Below are 21,338 nucleotides of genomic sequence, written 5' to 3'. Positions count from 1 at the left end.
GGTCACACGTCTAAGCTTAGATGAGAACACAGCAGTCAAGAACTAACATGGTTAACAGAGACATTTTAGAAAACAGTGCTTATTCATTGGTCTAGCAGGTATATTAGATAACGTCTGGAGTGACAAAGTAAAACTCCCTTTGCGGAAAATGTTTGTCATTTGCAATGCTGCAGAGCAAGCTGCTGAAGCATTTCAACAACAGTCTCAGGCAGTGGGTCTGACATAGACAGACACTCACACACTTGGATCTCTCTCGAGGCATCTTTTTCTTGTTCTTTGAAATCCAGCAACAGCAATGCAAGATGAAGGGAATATTCTGACAAACGTTTCATGCTACTGAGATGATAAAAGTCCTAGTGTCAACAGTTACATCCAGGCAGGGAGGCTGAACATGAATCAGTGTGCTCAAAGTAAGGAGCAGTGTGGTTTCTGATAACTCACCTGTTGTTGTGGAGTTGCTGGAGGAGTTCCACTTGGAGTTGCTGGGCCGCCTGCTGAGGTTCAGATCCAGACGGGTGAAGCTTCGCTTGTTGCCGTTCTTGTCAATGACCTCAGTGAAGATTCTGGGCTCATCTGTGTTACTGGAGCTATCTTGTTCGTGGTCCACATCCTTATCTGAGAGGAGTACAATGCGGTGGTTGAGCTGGGGGCTTGCCTGCTTGGAGGACAGAGGGGACAGGACCGGGGACATGCTCTGGAGACTATTGGAGGCAGGGAAAGATGTGTTGAAAACCCCAGCCAGAGAAGGCGAAGAAGGGCTCCTTGTGTGGGATTTGGTCTGTGGGTAAGGTTCAGTGGTATGAGACAGGGGCAAACGTAGCCCCTCTGAAAGCTTGTTACCTGTCTTTTCTTTACTGACTCCAAGCAGGTGGTCTCTGTTTGTTCCTCTCCACTTCCCATACTCCTGCTGACTGCTGCTAGTCCCCGGCTGTAGCATGGCCTGCCCTGCCCTGTCTGAGCTTGAATGGCCGACATGCTGCACTCTCCCTTCCACATCCTGCACTTTGGCCACTACCCTGACCCCTGTATTACTCCGGCTGATTTCATCATACAGCTGCTGAGTGGGCTTGACTGTTGACTCATTCTCCAATACTGTCTCACGCAAAGAGTCAAACCTCTTAATTGGTCTAAGGTTACTTCCACTTTCCCGTCGGGTCAGACCATCCATCAGACTACAAAATGACGACTCATAACCCAGCTCAGCGTCATACTCTGAGAAGTTATAGCAGAAATCCATATCAGGGTCAAATGTCCGGTTGTCCTCCATGAAGTCCCAACCTTCACGAGCAATCTGGAAAGGTTCTTCCATTGGCAGGATGGGACTGACTGCACTGACATAAGAGCCGGTGACTGGGCTATCAGAGACATGGACTGAGGGTGGGATATCTGAGATCTGCTCCACTACCGGGGCCGAAGATATGGACAAATTGTTGTGAGCAGGAAGCAGAACAGATGACACATTGCTTGTTACTTTCTTCTTCATCTTACTGTGCAGGAAATCCTCAGCATTGTCAAACTTCTTCACACTTGACTTTTTCGGCTTTTTGCTCTTGGATGCAGTTCTCTTATGTTCTGGAGGCACAGTGACAGGACAGCTGCTGCTGCTGCAAAGATCCTGACCTTCAAGGTGAACTTCCTGACCCTCCATGTAATCCTGCAGTTTCCCATCCTGGTTACCCATCCTGACTTTGTTGGCACAAACCCGACACAGCGATAAGAGATCCGCCAGCAACTGGTGGTGCTCTGCCACCAGCCAGCAGAGCTCTGCAACGGCTTCCTTTGTTGCCTGCTGGGAGCTGAGGAGTCTGCCTGGGGAGTCAGAAGACTGGCCTCTTTGTTCGGACACTGCAAGATCATCCTTTCCCCAGTCATACTCATTAAGGGCCCTTTCTGAATGAGGGGCGCGGCTCTTGTACTTGAAGCTCGTGGTCCGCCTCTTTGGGAAATACAGGCTGATGTTGCTTAGCTCACGGATGGGCGCGTACAGAGGCAACACACTGTGTGTGCCCTCCATGATGTGTGCCATGTTATTCATTCAAACACTCCAAGCAAGTGGTCAGTCCCCAGACAGTGTGACTGGGCTCGGACTGCGGAGGAGGATCTCTGGCTATTCATCACCTGGTTTGTCCAGGTACTGTCAGAAAGAAATTAGCACACAGCTATAAATATGGAAATATGTCCCAGAGCACGTTAGTCCTACTAGTTACTTTTATGCAATCTCAATGCCAGACTGTTCATGTTACTGTGACTATAGGCTAAAGGTAAAACATTATTTGTAATTTTCATCATAGAACAAACATTTTCTTACAGCTAAGGCACAACGCGAACTGTTAAGACGACAATCCAGAGCTAGATTTGAAGCATAACAATACAAACTGCTTCTTCCCGACACATGGGCCCTCACCAAATTTCACTGCCAAATTTGTTAATTATAAACGAAATAAGATCAAACTCTACATAGATTAAACGAGGCAGCGATTATACGGTTCACTTACCTTCCTAACTCTATCTTATCTCCAGCCTTTCAGCCTCCTCTCCGATACTGTTGTATAAGTAGATGAAACATTTCATCAACATTTCACAAACCGCCGCATAAAAGCAGAGTGTCACACAAGGTGACGACACACGCAGGAGCCAGTACTATGGCTACCATCTGAGATGTTTACAAGCAAAACAGCCACATATTTTTACATGTACTTCACTGAACACCCCCAACATTACGAGGCCCTTCTGAACTGTTTATATCATAACATAATCCCGCGGGGTACTGTCACCTTGCAACGAATGCAATAGTTAAGATGGCAGCATAATGACACTATCCTGCGGGTAACTGCTGTCCAGCACAATTCAAAATCGAGAAATATTTAGCTCAGTTTATTATAAATTTAAATGTAATGCATAAGACTCGCATTAGCTTCATACCAGTCTCACTTTGATGTCACACTTTGATATTTAATTTGAAGCTATAAGAGCGCCCCAGTCAACTGCACCTGCAGCAGGTAAGAAAAAAAGCACAGCAGCAGTTCATAAAAGATAAACAGTTACTTACCCGATTCAGTGGCATGGCAAGTATTTCTTCACATCCCTGTGCTGCAGCCAGCCAGTGCTCACCGCTGCTTCACTGGGCTGCTCCGCCGTGATTGACGGGAGGTTGGTCCAATAGACGATCTAAGCGCTGGCTCACTGCTCTTTGATTGGCTCTTTAAACATTTATCGACATCCCACATTTTGAGCCAGTGCAGCTGCAGCTTGCAGGTAGGCCATGTGAGGGGTTTCGGCTTGTGCGGCGAGCAGGCAGAGAGCAGATTGCGGCTGAAATTAATCTGTCGTTGCACCAGCTAGTATTTCCCTGGTGAAATTTCGCATTTACATGTGCATTAATTAAAGTGTGTGTTAAAGTATCTACTCTTTGTAGTCCGAATGCAGCGCCATTTCTTACGGAACACTGACATCTAGTGGCTGGCGTGTGAATCACAATACACGTTTGTTAATCAGAAACAGGACTTGATATATTCATCTCCGCATGCGCGGCAGTCACAGTTATTTAGATTTCAGACAAAAACAAATGCTATTTAAAAGTTAGAAACAGTAAAATATATACTTTGGCACACATCTTTCGATCCTGGTAGAGTTCCTGAACTTGTGGAGAGAGACGAATGAGTGACTTGCTCTCAGCTGAGATGGCCCACATCTAAAAAGCCCTGTAGAAAATTCCAAGGGATAATTAATCTTATCATTAACCTGTTTGCTTGAACATAATTTTAATGAGGCAAGAAAGGAAAGAAAAAGAAAGTTCATAAAGGATGAAAGAACAAGAAATTCAACTGAAAAGAAGTGGCTGGGAGTTGAGAGAATAAAGGAAGAATGAAGGTAACATCAGGTGGGCAGGTGTTAGATCACATCATTGTCACTAGAGGGCGCCATTGTATCACGATAAGGAAGCAAATGTGTTTATTTAATTGTGAAGCTGAGGGGATTTATTATGGCTAAACTAAGGTTCAACTGTGATTCAACTAAAGTGACCAGACTGAACACTGTCACCGTATTCAGTCTACAGAACAAGTTTAATAAACTTAATGTGCATTCATCAATCTTTCACTGAGTTTGAGTAGTCAAGGAGCTTTATTGTCATCTCACACATGTAGAAACGTTTCCCTGATCCCGGTATAAGTCCAATAACCTACAAAATACCAAATGCTATACATATAAAAACAACACTATATAAATCTAAAAGCTCATTTAAAGCAAATAATGTAATGTATATTCATCCAGTCATAATCTTTTAAATAGTTTAACACGTACAATTAAATTTGTTTCGCATTATCACATAATGTGATAGTATAGGGACATCAGAGCAAACGCCGTGTGCACATTAATTTCAGAAAATGTTGCAGATGTCGTGTACCTCACCCCATGAGACTATACGTCTTATATATCCTAAAATTCAAAAGCCTGTAAAACGGGACGTGACATGCAGCAGTTCACAGCGACAGAGGCAGGTCTGCCGCGTTGCGTGGTGCTGACCATGGTGCTGATCCGGACCAGCACTGGAAATAGCCGTTACCGTGCATATCGTGCGTACTGTGTCACGCTCCTTACCGCACATTAGCATGTTTTCCGTGTAACCGTAGCCAAAAGGGGAAAAAAACTACCGAGATACGCGCTGGGTGGTGATTATTTCGCCGCATCTAATTCTCTTCCGTTTGAATATTCGCGCTTTCGTGGTTGTAATTAATACGATCTGACGTCGAAGATAAAGACCCCGCTGCTGTATCTCGGCTTCACGACTTGGCTTCTCCCCGTTTCCCCGCCACACCGTCCCCAGTCGCTCCAGCCCACCGATGCTGACACACACTCCTCCTCCGGGCGGTGAGCGGGGCTTGAGCACAGGGGCTTGAGTGACACATGCTGCGGTAGTCTACCCCCGCTGTATGGCCGTGGATTAGCTCTATATGCTAATATCGACAGGAGAGAGGAGCCAGCGGAGGCTTCTGAACAGGCTCCTTTGCAGCCATGGCTGAAGGTGGAGAGGGAGAGGATGAAATTCAGTTCCTCAGGACTGTAAGTAGATTTCCTGCTGCTTTTACTTGAAAGGCTCTGGCTCTGGTGACAGTGGAAATATGTGTATACCTATCTCTTTTTCATAGAAGCTTTACTGTGGGATTATGACTGTCGATTACCTTTGACTTGCCTCACAGATGTTATTTCATCCTGTAGCCTTTGATAACCCTGTGCCTTCTTGCCCGTCTTAGAGGCGGTGATAGTGCTCCATTGTTTTGCGCATCGCTCACTGACAGCTATTGTCTTTCCTGCAGTCTCTGTCTCAAGAAGTTGACAGCACTATTTCCAATGCCATGTCCAACTCACACACGCACCTGGCTGCACAGCTGTAGTCATCACTGCTTACAAGCTGATAGTTTTCCAGGACAAGCAGTGTGGTTTGATTTAGGATTTAAATAACTCTTGAATTAAAAGACTTCTTGTAGCATCCCTTAAATGTCTTTGAGAATAAGAGTTGTGAGCCGGTGTGCAGGCTGTATGATATATTCAAACGTGGAAGTCTGGCAGTGTAGGCTACCTGTCCAGACAGTCACCCCAGGGTTCCTGAGTAGCAGCGAAGGTCTATGCTAATTAATTTTGTAATAAATACGGTGTTGTTGCACCCAAGCAGATTGCTGTTTTACTTGGTGGACACAGATGTAGACAGTTTATATTGCATGCTCATAAAAAAGAGGCTATAAGCGTTTCTTAAGCAGTGTTCAGGATTGCAAATGTGTGGCAGCAGTTGTGCAGAGAGGGACGCTTTCCACTGTTGACAAAGATAGATGATGACATGCTCTGCTCATCTATGGTGAAATGCATTGAGAGGCATATCATGTCTGAAAATACACACTCGTCTAGGATAGATGAAGGAGCACAGCACTGGAGGTCTTCCAGACGGACCCAGAGACAGTAGGAGGTGTTTGGTTGCACATATCGGTGGCTCTGCTGCTTGTGATTTCTTATCCCCAGCTGCTCTCTGATGTGCAACCTGCTGTACCTTGAGCAGAGATGTTCTTGTTTTTTATCTAAAATAAAGTAATCCGGTCGAAGTTTCTCATTTAACTCTTGATTGACACATTTCAGAAGACATTCAGTCAGTCATATTTTACCCAATAAATAACCATGTCAACAACATTCAGTAAGTGATGGAGTCTTGGCTCAGTCAGTGTTTTTGCACCGAAGGGCTTATTTAGTAATCTTTAAAATGCCCCTTCCCTTCACTCAGAAAAAAGTCCCGCAGCCCCTCAACCTTTTAACCACAGCACAGAGAGGTCACCACATCAGCATGCCTGCCACTACACAAAACAGCTGACATTTCAGCACAGTTTCTCCTCTTTTCTGGGCTCGAACTTAAATGTCACCCATCAGGATCGTCATAGACAAGTTTCATAAGAGATGTCTTTGACCGCTCTGGTCTGGTTTACTGGATCCAAATCATGTGGTGATTATTTTGACATATATTGTTAATGTGATACAAATCATTATTTTACTGGGATTTTTTTGTATCATCGCTGAAATAGATGTAAAAAAAATGATCATGATGTGATTTTTGCTGAGGAGTGGAGATTATGATTTGTGGGCCGAAATGTCTCTGTAGCACCTCAACAGGGCTCAACAACAAGGATTGTCAGCTTGGCAAGTAAAATTCTAACCAAGGTGGCACGTAAAATGCCGTCTCAGACTTGCACAAGCAGCCAAAAAAAAGGGGGAGAAAGAATTTAACACAATGATGTTTTTCTGCTGATGATAGATGTAGTCAAGGAGTGAACCATCATGCTTGCTTCTCACCCTTGTTGAGAGTTGCGCGTGCTCAGTGCCGATCAGAAGCTCAAGGGAACGTGCCTATTAACAGGATTTTGTTTAGTGACGTTCCAGCCATCTTTTGTTTTTCATTTTACAATTTTGAGAACAAGGTGAATACAATTAAACATGACAAACCATAGTGTTTATGTTATCTGGTAACTGCTAATAAATGAAACAGTTTGTATAGAGGCAAGTAAAAATTGACTTTGGGCAAGATTTCTGACCCACTTGCCAAACTAAGCAAATAAAAATGAATATATCTTGCTGAACCCACAGTGCTTCATGTACAGTGCATGTTGTTACACATTTTATGTTTAGCACAAAAAAAATGCAAAATTTTAATATTGCACTTGGCCATATTGTAGTCTTGATAATATTTTGATGAACTGTTCAGCCCTAATTCACAGTGAACATTTTTCCCCAGATGTAACTCTGGGAGAAGTGAGAAGGCATTGACTAACAGGAAACTGCTGTTGCTTTAAGAAGGAGCTTAGCAGCTTGTTGCATTCCTCCATACAATGAAGCAGCTGACAGGCTGGATGGTGTTAGGATGGGGCTGCAGTGAGCAGGCTTGGTGTTCATGAGTGTAAAAGTGTGTGTGTGTGTGTGTGTTGAATGCAAATGCAGAGCTGTTGCTCTGTGGTGCAGTCAGGCTGCACCAGACATGCCACAGCAGAGCACAGTGCAGAAATTATTCATCAGTCCAAGCAAGGCACAGCTGAACTACTCATTGTGGGGCAACAGAGCAGATACACACGAGTATTGCACATGCACACATATGCATAGACATACCTTTATCTTGTATATGACTGAAGTCAGTCCTGCGGAAACAAATGCTCACATGTCTCATGTGCATGCATACGCAAACACAGGCTCAAAACTCACTTTTACATCGGTTATCACAGTCTGTGAAGATATGTAGAGGCTATGTTTCTTGCTGGCATCCAAATGTTACTTGTTATTGGAGTCAAGGAGCTTGATAAAGCAGTTCACAAACTGCCTTTTCTTTAACAATGAAAAGTAATTTCCCTGGAGTGGTAACAGAAATTACCCCTGCCAGACTGCTGCCTATAAACCCAACTCAGTGGGAGGAAAGGACGAGATGGTAAGAGCGAGGATATCTCAGCCATGGGTAATTTTATGTTACAGGAACCGTGCTGATTTTGGAGGAGACTCTGAGCCAGGAGACTCTGAGAAAAGCTTCCCCTATGCTACTGTTTCATGTCAGAGGGGACAAGGGTTTGCTCATGGAGTTTAATAAGCCTACATATTCTACAGAAACTTTATAATTCCCGTTTGAAAACTGGATGCGTCCTCAGATGCACCAGCTCTTCATTAGGAGCAGTATTAGTGAATAAAATATCAGCTTATGGTTGCACAGCTCAGACAGCTCATTATCTAAGAGCAGTTTTCTAAATGAATTGCTTGCCTACTGTGCGTTGTATCATTAGAGCAGAAAAGAGAGTGCAGAAGAAGAAGAGGGAATAACTTTTGCTTGTGTCTCATTCTGTTTTTTTAGTTTGAAACCACCCTGATAGAAGGCCACTTACTGGTTAAAAAAAAAGACAACAAAAAAACATGCCACATTATGCAGTGTGGCATCCAAGCAGAAGCACACGTGGACAGCTTCGCTGTTGTGAGAGTCCCCACTAGGCGCATATCAAATCCTGGCCATCTTATTAGCAGTTTGAGTGGGAGTAGCCACTTTGAAAAGGCCAGACTGGGGCTTTGACTAATGCACTGTGGCAGCACTTGGCTTGTTTATGTGAAGGCACTGGTCTCACATAGCATCCAGGTGATGGCTGTTAATGCAGCATCACTGAAGTACTGCAATGGGCCCAACCAGCAGGCAGAAAAATTAACCAAATTGTTAGAAAAAACCCACACCGTAAAACAAACATAACAAAAATTTTTGTTATGCTATGTGCCCATGACTTCAGTGCCAGAGCCTGCTGCCTCTTCACCCACTCACGTCTCTGTGAATACCCTGCTGGGATGTTCCTTTGTTGCCGTTGCTCCTTTTTGCTCTGCGTTGCTCTTCTCTTCTGTCCCTTTCGTAATTTCTGTGCTCTCTTTTTCCCCGTTTGTGACTTTCATGTTTTTCTTTTATCTCTTGTCTCCTATTGGCTCTTTTCTTCTCCAGTGTGGCTTGTGTTGTGATTTTGTGTTTTATCGGTAGGCTATCTTTATGCTGTGCTGTATTTTTTTCTGGAGGATGTCACCTCCAGATTCAAATGGTGATGATGTACCTGAACGCCCCACACTGGCCCAGAGGCAACCAAAGTGCCCTTCATCTGATATATTATTCTTACTTTAATACTGTATAGAAACATCTTCAGCAGATCATAAAGAGCAAGTTTTCCAGGTTATTGCTGACCTTTCATCACATCCCTAAAAGTCCTTGCTCCATTTTCAGTGTCCTATATTTAATTCAATTCAATTTATTCATATAGTGCCAAATTACTACAACAGTTGTCTCATGACACTTTCCAGTTAGAACAGGTTTAGACCAAACTCTTTAATTTGATTTTTAGAGAGACCCAACAAAACCCCCATGAGGAAGTCGCTTGGCAACAGTGGCGACAAAACACTTCCTTTTCCTATTTGAGCTGATACTTGTTTGAATGTGTTTGTGGCGCCACAAGTTTACCTGATTTGCTTCATATTTGGCACCTCCTGTTACTCCGTCTCTTGCCCTGCATATAATCACTGGAGATTACCATGAAATTATTCCCACTGATGGGAATTTAGTTCAGCACGTCACCACATTCTACTTGACATTAAGGAGGAGAGCTTTAATGTTATTACGATGAGGTCCGCCGTCATTTCATGGTTGAATTAGAAAAAAAGTAATAGCTCAGTTTCATTAGCAACCGAAAGGCATTTTGAGCTTAATGGTGCAGATTTAGGCGCAGCGATTCACTCCTAAATATCTTTATGATGAAGTGAATTTATGAAACCAAGGAAAGTTCTTTTTTCATTCAAACTGTCACTTCGAATGTTGCCTTGTTCAGTGTCTTTTCATATGTTTTGACCAGCTGTTACCACGTAGCTCCTGAAAGTCAGAAAACCGATGCTGTGTGCATGAATGCTCGACTTTCTTAATCTCTCTCTCTCTCTTGGGCCAGTGTGAAGTCTAATTGATTTAATGGGATTTATTTCTTGAACAAGTTGCGTTTAAACTACTCAAAATTTCGAAATTGTGTCCTGTATATGGGACAGTATTGCTGAAATAGATGCTCTAAAAACATGGACGTCCACATCCCTGCTGCAGTATTGATATCCCTCATAAGTCCCATTAGCATCACTTGAGACTCATTCATAATTGTCAATACTGCACTTTCAGACACTCAGCTTGCAGAAAAGTAAGTTGGTGTATGGTTTAATGTAGAAGTGTTGTTCAGCAGAAGGTTCTTGTGTGATGAAGATGGACAGCTAAGATAGGCCTGTGATGCAGAGGGAATTAAGCCAGCAGGCCTGCCCAGAGACAACCCAGTGTAAAGCTGCTGTAATGAGCTATTGATTGTGCCACCAAATGAAGAAATTTCCTCTGTAATGTCAGTGACACGCAGTAAGCGGGCCTGATTGATCTTGTGTTTTCAGAGCATGAATATTTAATAGGGCAGTGTAGGACGCTTCCTTCCACGTAAGACCCTGTTTTTCTTTTCTCTTTTGGTTGCTGACCTCCAACATGTCTCCCATTTATGTTTTCTAATATAGAATCAGAAGAACTGGCAGCACAGACAAATGTGGAGATGTGGTCTCAAATGTGTTCATTACTGACTTGTTGTGCTCTATATACTCTTAGATACCATATTGAAAAGTTTAGTGCAGCAACAAATCACTATTTTTATTATTGAGAAATCTGGTATGCTTCAATAATAATTGACTTCTTGGTGTATTAAATGTATGATAATGACAATTGTTCATCCTAAGAAAACAGAAGAAGCCAAAATCTTATGTTTTAACTAGAAAATGGGCAATTTGCTGATCATAGAAATTTATTGTTGAACACATTTGAACACAGTTAAATACATTAGTTCTTTGACCCAAGACAATTTCTCTAGATAAACTTCCCTAAACAAACATCCAAAGATAAATTAATTCACAGATGTCATGTATAAACCAATTTTTAACACTAACACTCCTCAAATGCTCCACTTTTTGTATGTGGGAACACTTCATCATCATGATATTCTAAGTGTCCTCATACACAATATCTAACATAAACACTATTAGTATAGTATATTATATATACATATAATATAATATAACATATAACATTTGATTTGTAATTTCATCACTTTTCAGCATTGTACGCATATCAGTGCTCAACAAGCTTCCACACCTCATCAAAACCCCAAGGAAGTTTAATAATATGTTTACATTTGCGTAAAGAAAGGTTTACTGGCATCAGATTGGACTGACATACCTGGTAAAACGTATTTCTTATTACATTCCAATAAATAACCACTTATTTCACTTAATTCAGAGACTCTCTCATCTTTCTGAATAGCGTTGATGTCAATGAGTCACAGTCCTTTTAGTTTCCTGTGACTACTCTTGTGCTTTTGCCACCTCCTGGTATCCACGGCTGGTTGCTTTGGACCAGCAACAATGCTGTGCAATTAATCCTGCAAGCTCCACTGATAACATACAGAAACCATGCAAGCATAAGATTGTTGCACACCTTCTGTTTCTTTCAAACAGGTCTGCTGTTGGCAGTGGAGGGTGTTCTCTTTTGTTACGCCATCTGTGGAACTTTACATCACTCACATTAACGTTTGAAACATATGTTGATCACAATATCTACACCTTTCCTTGGAAGACGCCATATTAGCCAGTACATCCTATAGTACTTAGGCACTACTGCTGTGTGGTTCAAAGCTTTAGCGCTGGTCGCCATTTCCTTTCATCTCTTACCATCTTGTTTTAACCCCCCCAAAATGCTGAGACACCATAAGGCTAAGTGTACTCTTACCACCTCCAGCCACTGTTAGCGTGTTGTTAGCTTCTGCCTCCTCCATAGCTAACAGGGCCATCTTTGTCCCTGTTTCTCTTTGCCATCGCTTCTTGGCAGTCAGTGTTGGCTCACACATGCAAGGCTGCATTTCCAAATCTGCAGCTCTTCATCAGTCATTGGTTGTAATAAAGCTGTGCCCCACATTTTTTTTTTTGCTACTGTTTTGTCCCCTCTAAATTGGTGTTTTTCCCCCTAAGCTGTCTCAGGGCCGTTGAGTGCAGTTAGATTCATTAAACTCTACATTTTCTTGTCTGTTGTTTTAATTCATTTCTCAAAATAGCAAAATGGCATTGTTTACTTGAGACTGTCTCCCCTTATGGGATGTGTTGATATTAAAACTGTGAAGTTTATCCTTTCTGTAGACCAGAGGTTTGACAGCTAGATCCCTGTAAATGGAACAATTGTAAGCTTTACTGTACTTAAGTAGTTAACTTAGAATAGGCTGGCCTATGAAAAAATGTAAAAATGTAATAAATGAACAAGTATATTTCCCAACATGTCAGACAATACCTTTAAGTTCATTTGGAAACAAGAATGTGGTGGGTATGGCAGAATTGCTGTAAGAAACAGAAGGCTTTGCTTAAGTGGTTCTTCTCAATCAAGAACAGAATAAGAAGAGTAGCTTTGTCTCTGTGAATCTGATGTCAAGTGGTCTCAGTTTTATCTTTGTTTTCTCATGGTGAGTGGCTATGCACATTGGGAAATGCTGTACTGCATCAATTATATCCTCCTCCAAGGTGTCACTTTACCCAAAACAAACCAGAAAATCACCTCCTAAATTCTAATTGGCTGCAGGGATGGCAGCACATACTTCCAGTGAGAAAAAAAGTTGGTTCATTTAATACTTTCTGCCATATAAAACATTTGAATCTGTAGCCTAGACTTAAGAGTGTACAGCTTTCGGACTCATGTGTCGTAGAGCAGATGCCTGGTGATGGAACACAAATGAACACAGCTGCATATGGCTGATGTAGTTTCAACCAAAACCAACCACCAACTACCTCATGACATGTATTAGTTCACTCCCTGGCACTTACCTTTCTTAAGTGACAATGAATCCTGTGCAGCTGAGACCTTTAAGAAAACTGACATTTCTGTTACCACAGAGACAGTGTCAGTGTTTTTAACATTTTATGGGTAAAAATCATCAAAACTGTGCCTGTGAATTATTCTCCTCCTACATGAAGCGACTTTGGTATCTGCTGTGATTATGTCTAATGTTCTCCCCTCTGTGCCCTTAACAGACCATTTAGAGGAGTGTTTTCTGCTGCTGTTGAGCCGCACTTTAGTGGAAAATGTTCATTACCTTTCTTTGAGTTTTTAAGCAAACCTTGGCAGTCTTCTGAACATGTAATGCTGCTGTGGGCAGGGTACTCCCAGTGCCACCAGTGCGTGTTAGTGAAGAATCCTATTGACTCCACTGAGGGTGTGTAACTGAGTAATTTGCAGGATCTTCACACATAGGTGCATCCGGCGCTACAGCAATTGTTGTGTTGTGAAAATCCAGTGATATCCCCCCTCGAGGCAGGTGCCGAAGTCTCGGCCTTTTCATCTGATATTGACAACGGTGGCGTTTCCTAACTCATAAAAGATTCATACCTCTTTAACAACCTCTGCGTCGTACCTCGTGAGCACAGACAAGGAGTTATCACTCGCTTTATTGGGCCTTGTTGCTGCAGAGTCAGTGATGTGTGTTAGAAAGAAATGATCCTGCTTTGCCAGCAAACACGATTGGAAATTTGTGGGGCTTGTATGTACAGCAGGGATAACATACATGCATGTCAACACATATTCAACGCACCTTAGCCTCATCAATGACCAACATGTTTCCAACACCCACGGCAATATACTGCACTGTTGCTTTTTTTTTTTACTTTGTTCTGAGACTCTGCAGCACTTGTGTGCTTTAGAGAGCTTTTATAGCTAGGTATATGTCTAACCCTGCAGGTGAGGAGTGCATAGAGACAGTGGAGCATTTTTTTTAAACCTTCACTGGGCTGAATGCCTCTGCAGCATTTCTTGGTTTTTCTCAGTCCCCGGTAGCACTCCCTCCCAACTTACAGAAGCATTTCTGTGGCAGTATAGCTGACAAGCTGACACTTCAAAAGTACCTCACCAAGCTCTTAATGGCCTCTCCCTGAAACCTATAACAAATCAGATTGCTGCAGGTTGATAGTTGATGCAGTAAAATTGCAGTACAAGAGGCTTTCTTCTGACTCTCAGTGTGTATGAAGGGAGGTGTCTGTTTTCCAGCTTTTCTTTTGTTGCACCTGCTTTTTCGTGACATGTTGCTTAGGGTGATATGTCTCTAAATTTGGCAATTGTCAAACTATTTCAGCACTCACTCTTTGCTTCCATCTGCCTCCCCTTCTCTTGTGCGATCCTTTTTCTCCGAGTCTCAGCTGTGCTTTAGCTTTGACACCAGAACCCTTCACCTGGGCAACATCACCAGTCCTTGAACAAATGGAGTTTGACACAGTTGTGTCTCAGCTGCAGTTCAGTCTCTCTCTTCTGTGCCGGGGGGCCCAATGAAGCTCCACTTGCAAGCATGTGGATGAGCTCTGTGAAGAATTTTAGTCAGGTCAGGCCTTAAAGGACAATGGATATTTTTATCCTAGAGAAGCTGACACTTGGCTCACTGTTATTGCATATATAAGGAATAAGTGGACTGTTAACATGCTCTAGCTTTCTGCAGAACAAAGAAAAAAATCATTTTCTAACATTTATTTCTCCCACTGTGAACAGATAATCTTGTGAGAACTGTATTTGCAAAAGCTGAGTGTTGAGGATTTCTGGGATGTATAATGATTTGATCACATCTCCATTACCCGCCATTAAATATTAGACGTGCTTGCAATTGATAAGTGTGTTTAAAGGAATAGTTTAACATTATAAGAAAGATGCTTATTTGCTTTTTTTGCTATGTGTGCGATGAGGAGATGAAAACTGGTCTCATAAAGCTGGAGCCGGCATAAAGACTTAGCATAAACGCTTAGTTTAGCAGAGGGGGAAGGCTCAACAAAAATCTCTACTATTTAATGTATTATGTCTCATTTGCTGAGAACTTTCCAGGGACTCTTAGCCCCAACCAAGGAAGAGCGCATAACCCCCCTCGTATGAACTGCTTTTGTGTGGAACTGGGAGGAACAGCTAAGCTGGAGCTTTCAAAAAAAGAAAAATCATTCAACCCACCTCCCCTAAAGATAGCTAATTACTACATTGCATCTTGCTTGTTCAATTTGTACAATAAGTGTCTGGAGTCTTGCAGGTTGCCTTAACTCCAGATTGCCTTGACTCCAGGAAGTCCCTTCTCCTGGCCAAGAAACAGTTCCGTACATAACAGCTGCTAATTGACATTTTTGCACATTTTCGGTTTTTGAACCAGGCTAACTGTGTCCCCCGTTTCTAAATTATGCAAATGTAACCTAAATCTTCTGGCTCCGGCTTCATATTTGTGGGACAGACATGAGGGTCGTATTGTGTTATCTAACTCTCAACATGAAAGTGATGAAGCATATTTCCCTAGTTGTCAAATTATTTCTTTCAAACACTGACTTTGCTGAATATCTGTGCTCACCACTTCATTTGATACACCAGGTCACATATACAGTACTTTAACTTTCTTGACCTGAAAATAAAGTGTAATTTCCATCTCCACAACACTTCAGTCTTTCTCTTACAGAGAGTCAAAATTTGGGCTTCGCTTCCTGGATGCAGGATGGTTATAAAAGCACATGTTAGTGCTGTCTTCCCTTTGGACCTCCAAGAAAGCTCTTCCTCTAAAAATACAATGTATTGCTTGTCAGAAAGTAGAAGCAGCCTGTTTCCCCTTCCCTGTGTTGTGCGACAAAAAGTCTCAATTCCCTCGATAGATCAGCTTACTATGCAGAGAGGAAGCGGAGGGACTGAGAGGTAGTTTGTTCCTTTTTATTCCCCAGTGCAAGCCCCTGCTATAGTGCTGTCACATATTGCCCCAGAGCATCTCCAGTGCCATCATGTAATCAGGGGAAAAATATGCAGTATTACCCCAATCATAATTCCTAAAACATAGCAGCCAGAATTTTCCTCTTTTTTGTTTTTGTTCAATGGTATGGACAGTGGAAGCCTAAAGCAAAGAAGTGATGAAAATGCTTACTTAGCCTTTCACATTAAAGTCACCGCTGGGGACCAGAGGCAGTGCTGCAAGGTGCAATGAAACGCTTTACAGCCTCCCTCCTCTGCTCCCTCGGTACTGAAACATGCAGACAGGCTTAATACCTCTAAACCTGGGGGGTTTGATCTGCCTGCAGGGCTCACTTAGGAACACTTGTTTTATAAACTTTCTCCTCATGTGACCTCTAACAGCCCTCATTTTTAATGGAGTAACTTTCTTTTTGCAATATCTACGCCCTGATATACTCTCGCATTGCACAGCTTACAGCAGCTACAGACGTTCTGTGTTGTTTAAGATGTTGCTGTTTTTCACCGCTGGCTGTTTGGCTCACAGTGAACGCCATACCTGTCCAATCTTCAAGACGGATTGCCACGGTCCATATGGTCGCTGCTGTTTGCAGCTATATAGTGTGAGTGTATGGTGATTGGGTAATTAGATTGCCTACAGTGATTTGACAGTCCAGGTCTGAAGTGCAATATGTGCCAGATGACTTTTCCACACACATTAACGACCTGAGAGGATCAAATAAACCACTACAGATTAGATTATCTTCCAGTGCCTTGTTGGTGTTTTCTTTTTGATTTTGTTATTAAAAAGTCAACTGAGCATCAGTGGAGTTAAAATAGTAGTTAAGCTATTTTAAAAAATGTCTGATTCTGGCACAGTGCAGGTTAGCACTGTTGTGTCACAGCGAGAAGGTTCTGGGATGGACCCCTGGACGGGAACTTTCTGTTCTACTCATACCTCTGGATGCTCCGGAGTTTATGTTGACTGGTGACTCTAAATCGCCCATAAGTGTGAATTTGTTTGTCTCTATATGTCAGCCCTGTGATAGGATGGCGACCTATTCAGGGTGTACCTGGTATTTGCATAATGTCAGCTGGGATAGGCCCCCACCCACCCACGACCCTGCGAAGCATAAGCAGTGACAGATAATGAGTGTATGAACTTGACCTGATGTTGCAGTTTCAAAGTTCAAATCTAGAGCACTCTGCGCACAAATTGGAAATGGGTTTAATGATTCTCCAGACAACATACCATTCCATGCCATTGCAGCTGCATGTATTTTGTGCCAGCAACTGGCCACTGACTCCGTTCAATAATACACTGTAAAGCTGTCATCCTCAGCACCCTTAGCAAAGCCTTTAAAGGAGGCTGAAATTTCAATGGATGTTGAGATTAATTTATGGTGTCACTCTGGCCCGGGGATTTTAATGATGTGTGTGTGTGTGTGTGTGTGTGTGTGTGAGAGAGAGAGAGAGATGTCCTTCTGCTCTTTATAGCTCTGTTTGCCTTTCTTTCTGTCTCTTTCTCTATCGTTCTGTCTGTACTCTGCAGGCAGCATGTTCAGCAGTTCGCCTCAAGATGAGCATTAGCACTCCCATTAACACAGCAACACTGAGTCATGAGTGGTCCAGTGTTTTGGGGTTTTTTTTTCTCTCTCTTTCCATCTCTGCTGGTGAGTATGAGAGAGCATGATGCTTCAAGTCTATGAATCACTCCAACAGTAAAGCAGCAGATAGCATGTGTAAGAATATTCTGGAACAAACAGTGTCATAGTGCTTCCTTTGATACTGGAGGACCTGTTTAGGAAAACATAGGAAATACACATCCCATAAGTACTGTCATGCAAAGTTGAGTTGATGACCCTCTTAAAAGAAATGAAAATATCCTGTACCTAGTATTACATTGTATTTAACATAAACAATGTATACCTAACATGACCAGGAGGCTTTAACAGATGGTATGTTTTAACAGTACGCCATTATAGACTGCAGTCCTTTGCTTTCCCGTTGTTAGACAGCCTTCTAATAGGCCTGGGAAATACCTGTTTTTTTCTGCCCTCACACTGTGCGAGTGGGTGTGAGAGAAGAAAGGCAAGGCAGGAGCGACAGCTTGTATGGGGTGCAGCCACTGCCCAGCAGTATTTTGTTCTGCAGTGCCGAACACCTGTACCAGTGTGTCCCGAACAAAGTCTCCAGTGTGAGCCGGCCTCTGTACACTGTTGAGTGGCAGCAACATGTCCCTGGTGATGATGGAGACTTATTACCCAGTACACTCCAGGACAGTGTCACACGGGGACACGGGCAAGTGGAGGCAAGTGCTGTGCGTGCGTGTGTGTGTGTGTGTGTGTGTGTGGTGCATTGGCTTTGCTCGTGGGATCTTTTCCATTGCCTCTCTCCATCCTTTCCATTCCTTTATCCTCTCCTTTCCTTTCGCCTGTGATGCCTTCGAGCTCCTCCCAGAGGGCCACTCTGCGCCACCCTCGGATCGGTTTGCCGTTGATTCGCCAGATTCTTTGGCACAGGATCAAGCTGAAGAAGTCAGAACACATCTGACCTCAAAGACTGAGGCAGAGAGAGAGCAGAAAGCTGCTGCAGCTGCAGGAGTCTGGGTTTTATTACCACAAGTCTTTACTTTGATGAGGTATACTTAGCAATTGTAATTTCTTCCTAATGGGAGGTGTGATTGCCTTTTCTTTATGAACTCCTTTAGATATTTACATACCCTCTTGTATCACCGTATTTTTGTAAGACTCATATTGCACATCATAACGAGGGGACAGAACAATATGTTGTTGCCATGGATGCACAGCATTGTGGGGACAAATTAACAATGACACCATCTTGTTATATTGTTGCCATCTTATGGGCATTGGGGCACTGTTCTCCCATGGTCCATATTATGCAGCATTTGTTATTTGCTCTGCAGCATTGATGATATAAACCTTTTTTGTAGAGAGTCTCACAAGAAGAGCAATGGTAATTTCATGAGAATGGAGTGCTGGGTGTAACATAGTGCAAGCTGTGGAAACACAAGCCTTTTGAGAGGCATTAAAAGGACACATGAAATACTAGAGCAATTCAGTTGCATCACACCCAGACCCACAATGTTCAAAAACAGGAAATATTCTGTTTTCCTGCAGAGAGGTACTTTGCTCTTTTCCACTCTTGCTCCAAAATTTTGTGTCTGTAAGACATTTTGCAACTGCAGCCTTACACTGGGTATTGTAGCACCTCCAGGATACTTGAGAATACTTTGTCAAAGCAGTGCAGCCCTGGGCTGTGCATGATAAGCTGGTAAGAGTCTCTTTCTGTGAGCCAATGGCATGTACTGCACTCTACTACCTTTAATGCTGTACACATCTCTTCAAACCAAAGGCTTGAATGCTCCGGGTTCTTCCTGAGAGTGTTTTAGTTCAGGTACGCCAGGAAGCCATCACCAGAATGAAGTTACACTCCACAAACCCTTGACTTATCATCTTTGTTGTCTGGAGGGCTTGAATGTATGCAGAAGTGTGCATAAAAAATCTGTGCTTGGGAGAAAAGAGGAGGAGAGAAAAAAAGATGCTCTTTAAATAATCATACACTTGTATGCATCCCAGTGCTGGGATTAGTTTTTCACAAGCCATAACAATCCATTATGTACCTCAAAACTGTGTAATCATTCATTCCTATCATCAATGATGATAATTTATTTAGAAGTATTATGTCAGTGAGTAAGTACAGTCCATGCAGTAACACTACACGGTTAGTCCTGCAGGACAGCAGAGAACGTGTCTTTCATCTCAGCCTGAATTCATATACAGTTCAGCACAGTGATTGGCTCCCTGCAGCCTTAGTGAGGAGACCTTTGGTATGCCTACCTGTCACCATGCAAAAATCTCTACCAATGTCATGCTTCCCCCTGTGCATCAGGAGAACGTGATTGGTCGGAATCATGAATCTAAGCTGAGTTCATTGTTATGCTTCAGCATTACTCACTTGCGTCTCACAGGAGTTTTATGCTATTGTGCATACACACATTGATACAGATACAGTACACACATATACACAGTGGAGATGACAAATGCATGGATTTACACAGAACAAAGGAATAAGAGTGATAGAGTGTGAGAGAGGGAGTATTATGATAGAATGAAATGCAATCTCAAGGTGCCCTTGGAGGCTCAACTCACTTGAAATATTGAATAAATTGTTGTTTTCTTTAATCTTCAGAGAGCTGAAGCCCTAACGTCACGGTCAGGATAGCCATTGTTCCGCAAGCTTGCGTACTTCAATGCAATCTGGATAAATGCTTTTTTTCCCCAGTCTGAAACATACTGGATGTGAATAAAATAAATTCCATAGGCCACAAACAGGTTGACATTTTTAGAGTGAAATGTCTGGTACGTACATTCATGTTTCCCACAGGATTATCTGTAATCACTTTGGTAGCCCCTCAATTTTTTACTGATACCATTCATGACTAAATACCTGCAAAATGTAATCTGGTTCTCAGATGAATCAAGGTCGTGTTTTATTTGATCCGGCAGGAACATCTGACCCCACTCACATTCAGACAGATTTCCTTGAGCCCCTCTTTGTGATGGGTCAGAAATAACCATTTATTTAATGTGGGGCAGGTTTGATACATTGACTTTACATACAGTCTTTGGTTTGATTCAAGCTAATGGGTTCTGATCATGAGTGGTAGGGTTTTGATATATGAAGCAGGCTAGCAGTAAGTAAGTAAACTTTCACTTATTTCACCTCAGCAGTGCACCAAAGTCTGTTTCTAAACAAACTTATAGTAAGAAAAAAAGCAAAGCAGTTGCAGATTCTTCACTCTTTAGAGATCTTTGTCTACAATTAGCCAAAAAATCACAGAATCCCCTAAAGTCAGATGTTTTCCTCAGATTGTGTAAACTGACCCAAACCAAGTTGAGGAGGTAATCTTTGTTCCTTCTAGGCTGACATTAATTAGTGCTTTTCTTTATGAATAATTGAAAGGAGTGAGTGCCCCCTCGTCCTTTGAAGCAGTCAGGTGCGACAGGGACCAGGTTTGGTTTGGAGGTTTGGAGTGAGGAAGAGACAGACAGAGTTAATTGTTACTCAGTATGAGGGTGAGACAGGGGAGATGGTCCAGTCGTGGGCTAGACAGAAGCAGAGACATCAAAGTTAGCCTCTGTGATTAAAGAGACTTTTGTGTGTGTGTGTGTGTGTGCAACTTGGCACTCAGGCAGGAATGTGATGCATGGATCAATACTGTCCTTAAAGAGCCCAAATCAACCCTGTGCAACAGGGAGACTGATTGCATGTTCCAACCCAGCCAAGTGTTGATTTACCATAGAGAGCTATTCATTTCAGTCTGTATCTGAGTTGAATAGCATTTTCATATTGATCCGAGACTGTTAGCATTATCCAAAGTCTTTCCCATAACAGTAACATGAATGGCACGACCAATTCCTGCAGTCAGTATGATCTCATTTATATCTGCGTCCTACTGTACAAACTGTACAACATGTATCCCATACTGTATATTACAATGTTGAAC

At 42.6% G+C, this 21,338-nt stretch overlaps 2 protein-coding genes across 6 annotated transcripts in view; one reads left to right on the top strand and one right to left on the bottom strand.

Annotated features, from left to right (window-relative positions):
* The window catches only part of LOC124071702 (formin-1-like), a 53,429-nt gene extending 50,292 nt beyond the window's left edge, over positions 1-3,137 (bottom strand). The window contains exons 1-4 of one of the 5 annotated variants that reach the window (XM_046412482.1): positions 3,050-3,131; positions 2,496-2,542; positions 841-2,134; positions 442-615 (exon numbers count right to left, since the gene is read on the bottom strand). In XM_046412482.1, the coding sequence (XP_046268438.1) occupies positions 442-615; positions 841-2,035 (1,369 nt within the window). In that variant the 5' untranslated portion in view covers positions 2,036-2,134; positions 2,496-2,542; positions 3,050-3,131. Of the gene's footprint in view, positions 1-441; positions 2,135-2,495; positions 2,885-2,922; positions 3,028-3,049 lie in introns of those variants that run through there. The other 4 variants (XM_046412477.1, XM_046412480.1, XM_046412481.1 and 1 more) reach the window with 4 other exon arrangements.
* A 1,533-nt stretch (positions 3,138-4,670) lies between these two features.
* Positions 4,671-21,338, top strand: part of LOC124071973 (ryanodine receptor 3-like) — a 97,171-nt gene continuing 80,503 nt past the window's right edge. Inside the window, exon 1 of the mRNA XM_046413083.1 lies at positions 4,671-5,061. Coding sequence (XP_046269039.1) covers positions 5,014-5,061 — 48 coding nt within the window. The 5' untranslated portion in view covers positions 4,671-5,013. The remainder of the gene's footprint in view (positions 5,062-21,338) is intronic.

This window comes from Scatophagus argus, chromosome 15 (assembly GCF_020382885.2).
Source record: "Scatophagus argus isolate fScaArg1 chromosome 15, fScaArg1.pri, whole genome shotgun sequence".
NCBI lineage: Eukaryota > Metazoa > Chordata > Actinopteri > Scatophagidae > Scatophagus > Scatophagus argus.
The sequence above is the reverse complement of the archived record's forward strand: the minus strand, read 5'-3'. Positions and strand labels throughout refer to the sequence as shown.